Here is a 7311-nt window from a genome sequence, read left to right on the forward strand (position 1 = left end):
TCCCTTTGGTCCTCTCCACCTGCCTTGCTATGTCTGCCCCTCCTCGTCTCCCTCTCTGCTGCTCCACTCTGCAGGCCCTGGGCCACCCCTGGGCCGCCCTGCCCTGTCTGGCATGATGGTCTCGGAGCCTGATGAGGCGTCTCCTCTCAGTAAGTGACTTGCCAGCCTGGTGGACTCGTTCTCTCTCTCCCTCCCGGCCCCCTCTCCCAGCTCTCCCTTCTCCTTTTCCTTCCTCTTCTCTTCCTCCCCAGCTTGTACTTTGTCACACTGGAGGCTCAGAGGCGCCTCCCTCCAGGGTCTGGAGGCCAGGCCAGCCCCTGCCCTGCCCCAGCTGGCCCACCTCCTCCCCTGCCCTGCCCAGGATGCAGTTAGGCCCCATCTGGGCGCTCAGTCGGAACAAAGTAGGCTGGGCCTGCTGTTCTCCCCGTGGAGTACTGGTTGGGCAGGGATGGGTGTGGCAACCTCTGTGGGGGAAGACCCCAGAGTCTGGAGGCAACTTGTGTCCACCTGAGGACTGGCTGATCCTGGGCCCACCTAAGGGACCTGGGGCTGGGGTTCAGGGGCCTAGGTGTGTGTGGGAGTTCTGGTGAGCAGGGAGTGAGCATGGGGAGTAAGAGGGTAGACTGCATTCCACACCCCCACCTGGGTGCAAGGCAGCTCTGGGCCTCCTGTCCCTCCAGCCTCTGGCTCCGAGTGAGCTCGCTCTCCAGATGGGGTCAGAATGAGGACCAGGAGGGAGAGGGCTGGCCTGGGCAGGCACCCAGCGAGCACTCCCAGCTCTGGCAGCATGACCGCCTCCCGGCACCCTCAGCTCTGGAGGCTGGTTCCTGAAACAGGCAGGCCTCACCTGCCCCAACCCTCAGGCACCGGCTGCGGGAACACATCCCAGGGTGGAAGAGGGAAGGGCTGGCCCTGACCTACCCTGGTTGGCAGAAAGCCGGGGGTGGGGTCAGGCTGGAGGGTCCGTGCCCTTCCCAGGCCCTAGGAGAAAGGGGCTTTGTGGAGCGGTCACATTCCTGGGCAGAGGCCTGGCCCCCGCACCCTCGCCGTGCCGTGGGGCTGAGGCCAGGGGCCGGGGTGGGGGGGACTCTCAATGGACCTCTGTGCCCGCTCACAAGGGGCCTCTGTGGCCAAGCTCGTGGCTTCCATACTCCTGCCCCCAGAGCCCCACCCGTCTGGCCCCCAGGAGTCCAGCCCGCCATGGTCCCTGTGGCTCCGAGCAGGCGGTGCTGCCCTCACAAGCACCCTCTCTTGGTGTAGAAGTTTAAGTTTACTCCTGTACCGGCCACCCCTGTCTGGGCTTGCTCAGCCTGAGCCTCAGAGGGACAGGGTCCTGGTTCTGGAGGCGTGTGCACCGATGGGCCTGACGGAGTGAAGAGGGAGAGGGACAGGCCTGTAGTTAGGATGCCACTTCCTCTGCCACCCACAGGCTGGTCTTCTGTCACCTCTCTGAGCCCACTTTTGCCTCAGGGACTTTGCAGCTGCTGTTCCCTCAGCCTGGAATGCTGTTCTCCCAGATACCTCCCCTTGGCTCACTACCTTCCTTCAAGCAAGCCCTTTGAGGAAAGGCCTTCCCTGGCCCCCTGGGGAGAGTAGCACCTACCTCCGTATCTTCCATGCTCACTTGTTACATTTCCTTTCTCCTCCTACTGGAAAGTGACCTCTGTGGCCAGAGGACTTGTCATTTGCGGAGTTCACTGCTACATGCCCTGCGCCTAGAACACCACCTGGCATACAGAAGGCCCTCAGTATAGATTTGTCAGAGCAATGCCTCCCGTTCGTTGTAAAGACCAGAGAGAATAGTTACAGCTGACTTCATGTAGCTCCTACTGTGTGCTAGACCCTGTTATAAGCACCTTATATTTGTTAACTTACTCTTCACAACTCTTACTCTGGGGTGGGCACTACTATTACTCTCATTTTATGGAGGAGGAAACGGAGGCTCCGTGGAGGTAACTTTCTCAAGGTCGCAGAGCTGTAAGTGGCAGTTTTGCTCCAGAGGCCGAGCTTTTAATCACTAAGCTACACTGCCTCTCATATAGGAATTGGTCACAATATTTTGCACCTACTGTGTGCCAAGCTCTGTGCTAAGCACTTTGTACATATTTAAAACTCATTTGTAACTCATGTCAAATCAGTATTTATAATTTACACCAAGCATGTCAAACTCGCAATCTGCAGGCCACACGCCTCGTTTATTTGGCCTGTGTTCGCCTTTGAGTTTGACATGCTTGATTTATACCTTAATTCATGACATTGAGAATTAATGCATTAAAAAAATCTTGTCCTTAATAGCTGCTTAAGAAATGATTGGTGTATGTGTTTACGTATGAGTCATTTGCAACTTATATTAACTTATATTTATAACTGCTATATGAATTCATTAACATTATGAGATGTAATGTGTATAAAATGTATAGTAGGTACCAAGAAACGATAGGTGTATGTATCTGCTCACACCAATCTGATATGAATTGATTCAGCCATCACTTATTAGGCACCTCCCATGTGCTAGATGCACACACTGGGGATACAGGAATGAATGAGACCTGCAGTCTCCCCACTCCCCTCAAATTCATAGTCTAGCAGTAGAGAGGGCAAGGTGACAACAGCGTCTGATTTTCTAGCCCTTTTTTCGTGCCAGGCACGGCCTCTGAGCACACAGAGAGAAGGTGCATGTAAGCATATCATTTAATCTCTACAGCTGCCCAAGGTGTTAATGTAATTAATGTCCCCAATTGACTGAGGAAGCTCAGAGTGATGAGGTCTGAGATGTGGCTGACCTCAGAACCCATGATTTTTATGAAGACGCTCTGCGATCCACATGTATTCAGGCAGGACTGTGCAAGGTGGGGTAGAAGGTGCTCTGATGGGGAAGCAGAGAGCCTGTGAGAGCCCCAAGGAGGGGTCTCTAACCAGCCAGGGTTGGAGGAGGTGATGGCTGAACTGAGCCCTGAGGGGTGAGGAGGAATTGGCCAGGGAAGAGTGGGGAAACATTTGGGTCACTTGCAAGTAATTTCTGTACTGGGCCAGCCTCCTCTGGAAGCCACTTTTCTGTTTAGCCTCCTCTGAGCTGCCAGGGGTCTCCTCTTCTGCACCATCTCTTGATTTCTGGATCAGACCACTTTCCCTATTAGCTGAAGCCCCTCACTCAAGGGTGGGGCCTCAGCTTTGACCCCTGGGCAGACCAGCCAGGGCCACTGTAGTATGTGCTGGTAGGGGCCGTGCTGGGCAGAGCTGGGCAGAGCTGGGCCCGGGCCTGGTCGGGGCATCTGTGTCACGGGCACCCAGGTGTCAGCCTCAGCAAGCGGCCTCAGGGAACATCTCCCTATTTCCACCTACGGACTAACTGCCTGAGGCCACCACACAGTGACACACCTCTCCTCCCTTTCTGCAGTTTATTTCCGAGCCCTGGTGAATTTCACTCGCTCCATCCACTACAGCTCTGAGCTGGAGGACGCAGGCTCCCAGGCTTTCCGAGAAGTATCCCAGGCTGTGGTAGACACGGTGAGGCGAAGGGGCTGTTGGGAGCTCGCCTGGTGGCGGTGGCAGGACTGAGGGTGGGGTGAGGGCATCTGGAGGCTGACGGCGCTGTGTCCCTCCCCAGCTGGAGTCAGAGTACTTGAAGATTCCTGGAGACCAGATTGTCAGCGTGGTGTTCATCAAGTGAGAAGGGCGCCCTGGGGGCGGGTGGGGGGCCAGTGGGTAACCCGGAAGGAGCTGACAAAGATGGGGGAGAAGCCTGGGTACTAGGAGGGGAGGCAGGAGAGGTCTAGTCAGGTGAATATTGGGGAAAATTCAGGAGTTAGCTGGGGGACAATTTGGACCTTAACATGCCCTGCCTGGGCTGCAGGGTGTCAGGAGATCAGGTCTAACTATCAGACAGGGGACCAAGCGAGGAGCTGAGACCACAGGCATCTTTCTCACTCTGCTCCCCTGCTCCCCCGCCCCATGCCTGTTCTTAGGGAGCTGGATGGCTGGGTCTTCGTGGAGTTGGACGTGGGCTCCGAAGGAAACGCAGATGGTGCTCAGATTCAGGAGGTGCTGCACTCGGTCGTCTCCAGGGGCTCCATTGCCTCCTACACCACCTCTCCCCAGGGATTCCAGTTTCGACACCTGGGCACAGGTGAGCCCATCTTGCAGCCTGGGGTCACCTCCTCCAGTTTATCAGACTTATGTGGATCCCTTTTGAGTATCCCCCTCCCCCCCATGGGCTGTCTTAGCTTGGGCTTGCACACCACTAGGGACAGGGAGCTCACCACCTGATGGGTCTGCCCCATCAATCCTCATGCAGTCTTGTCTTGGGTTGAGCATAAATTGTTTCCTCTAACTTGTACCTATTAGACCCAATTTCTGTTCTCCATCTACCTCTATACATTGACAATAGGTAATCTTTTCCTCATACAGCACTTTCAGATCTAAAACACTTTTGTGTTTAATAATAACCAACAATTATTTACTGAGCACTGAATACATGCTAGGCACTCTGTAATGCCCTTATTTCCAGCCTCCCATTCAATCTTCACAATAATTCCTGTGAAATAGATTTTATACCACCTGCTTTAGAGATGAGGGTTTTGAGGCCCAGAAAGGAAAAATGACTTGTCCAGATCCACAAACACAGATAAAGGAAAAGCAAGAACTTAAACCAAACCCTGTGTCTATGCCAGTCTTGCCAGAGTCTATGATAAGATGAGATGAGAAGCAGATGGGAAACTGAGGCTCAGAGAGAATAGGAAACTGGCCCGAAGTCACACAGCTGTTAGATGCAAAGTCTGGGCCTTTGTCCTCCCATTGGCGCAGGGTTCTTTTTGCTGCACCCTGTCTCCTATTTTGAGTCCCTGAGTCTTTTCTTCTCTAGGCTAAACAGTTCCAGTTCATTCCTCATAGGCTACGGGTCTCAGCTGTCTATTTCAGTCCCCTCTCCTGGGAAGACTCCAACATGTCACCCCCTCTGACTCAGTGGAACTCAGAACTGAACAAACTCCCTGTCATGGTGTAGCCCAATCAGGAAAATGCAATGAAGCCAGCACCTTCTCATTCTGCACATAAACCGTTACTTAATGTACCCGAAGGTCAGGTTTGCTCTGTTGGCACCCCCAAGCGCAGGTCTGAAGATTGCAGGGGGTCCAGCCTCTTCATTTTTCAATGAGTCTTCAGGGCTAGGGATGGTGGGATGGGCCTGGCCCAGCCCCGCAGCTCCCAGGTCCCAGGTCCCAGGGGGGATGGCTGCTGATCACCCCTTCCTTTCCAGCACAGACACCCCCGCCCCCCTTGGCCACTGTGGTGGCCACAGTGACACCAGGTGAGAGTGTAAGCCGGATCCAGGCCCAGCAGGGTAACTGAATAGGTGGAGGGGAAGGATGAGGGCAAGGTGGCTGGGCATAGCCCACAAGCCACCCCTTCTCCTCTTCCTCTTTATCCTCGCTGGGCCAGGTGTGGCCTGCATGTGTGTGGTGTGGTGGTTGCATGTGTGTGGCATGTTAACTGTGTGTGAGGCCTGTGCCACACATATATCTCGTGTGCTGTGGATGTGTCCACCATGTGCTCCTTGCCCTTGCTGAGTCTGCCCCAAACCACATGGCCTGACACAGGGCACCAAAGCCCACGCCCAGCTTGGCAGCGCCTGAGCTGTCCTTGACGCCTCCCAGCAACCTTCCGCCTGCCCCACTGACTCCCTCCAACCCCACAGTGCCCCAGATCGCCAGAGTCTGCACGGAGACGGAGTTTGCCTGCCACAGCCACAATGAGTGTGTGGCCCTGGAGTATCGCTGTGACCGGAGGCCTGACTGCAGGGACATGTCTGATGAGCTCAATTGTGGTGAGGGGCTGCCTGGGGGCACAGTGGCCTGCAGATGCCAGGGAAAGGTCAGGATATGCCTGGGCCTGCCAGTCAATCGGGGTTGTGAGGGTTGGGTGCAGGCAGAGGGGTCTGAGGGAGGTGGGCAGGGACATGGAAGGGTGATACCAGGGTCAGGGCCAGGGCACTGGGTGTGTGTGGCAGGGAGGACCTGGAGAGTGTGGGGGGCAAGGGGTGAGGAGTCACACGCCTGCCAACGCCAAGTGGGCTGTGTCCACAGAAGAGCCAGTTACAGAGCCAGTTCCAGAGCCCGGCTCCACGCCACACCATCTGGCGGAGATTTTACCTATAACACCCCGGCCAGAGGCAACCACCACACGGCTACTTCCAGTCACCCCGGCTCCCCGTCCTGACAGGCCCTGTGGGCCCCACGAGACCACATGTCACAGTGGGCACTGCATCCCCAAAGACTATGTCTGTGATGGGCAAGAGGACTGCAAGGATGGCAGTGATGAGCTGGACTGTGGTGAGGACTGGGCAGGGATGGAGGGAGGGGGCTCGGGGTGGGGGACCTGGCCAGGGGCGGGCCTCTGGCTGAACCCTGCCTGGTTCACTCAGGCCCCACTCCGCCCTGCGAGCCCAACGAGTTCCCCTGTGGAAACGGGCACTGTGTCCTCAAGCTGTGGCGCTGTGATGGCGACTCTGACTGTGAGGACCACACCGATGAGGCCAACTGCCGTGAGTGTCCCAGGATTTGCCTGGCGTCCTTGCCCCGCCCCGGCCTAGTTCACCCTGTTCTTTCCCTTCTTGGGTAGGTTTGTTTACTCTCCCTTGCTGAGTTGTGAAGGCCCTGGGGACAAACTTTAAGGTTCATCTCTCTCTGACCCCAGCATTGAGAGCCCTTGGCTCTGAGCTGGTCTTTGTAGCAAGCAGTCTGGGCAGATTGCCCATGGTTAATGTCTCTTTCTTTCTTTTCTTTATTTTGTTACCATTAATCTTGTCTTTGTTATTTATGCTTGTGTGGGGGTCGGATGAGTGGCTAAAAGGGCTCGATATATACACCAGGGTGCCTTGCTCATGGGTTCCTTGATGTATGTGTGAGCCAAAGCATTCCCCTTACGGGCCTTGAGGGTTTTCACGTAGAGCTGGTTCTGAGTTATTTGTTCCTTCATCATCCAAGCTCTTAATCCATCTGTCAATTCAACTGTCCATTGTCCATCTGTCCAGCATCCTTTCCTCCCATCTATCTGCCCACCCTTTCATCCAACTATCCATCCACCATTGTCTAGCTGCAAAGCTCTTCATCTGTCTATCCACCTATCTATTCAACATCCTCCTGTCCATCTCACCATCCATTCTATTATCCATCCATTTACTGTCCATCTATCCACCCATCTGTCCATCCGTCCATTTGTTAAACATCCTTCCTCCCATCCATCTCTCCACTTATCATCCATCCATTCATTGTCATCTTTCCTACTGCATCCCTGTTGTCTAAGAGCAGGGAAAGA

General features: G+C 55.0%; 1 protein-coding gene across 1 annotated transcript in view; it reads left to right on the forward strand.

The window, feature by feature from the left end:
* HSPG2 (heparan sulfate proteoglycan 2) overlaps positions 1 to 7311 on the forward strand; it is a 110871-nt gene that overhangs the window by 3594 nt on the left and 99966 nt on the right. Inside the window, 6 exon segments of the mRNA XM_006777662.2 lie at positions 3398 to 3507; positions 3608 to 3666; positions 3966 to 4126; positions 5693 to 5821; positions 6081 to 6326; positions 6419 to 6538. Of these exon segments, the coding sequence (XP_006777725.2) occupies positions 3398 to 3507; positions 3608 to 3666; positions 3966 to 4126; positions 5693 to 5821; positions 6081 to 6326; positions 6419 to 6538 (825 nt within the window).

The sequence above is a fragment of the Myotis davidii genome, unplaced genomic scaffold, assembly GCF_000327345.1.
Source record: "Myotis davidii unplaced genomic scaffold, ASM32734v1 scaffold149, whole genome shotgun sequence".
In the NCBI taxonomy this organism is placed as follows: domain Eukaryota; kingdom Metazoa; phylum Chordata; class Mammalia; order Chiroptera; family Vespertilionidae; genus Myotis; species Myotis davidii.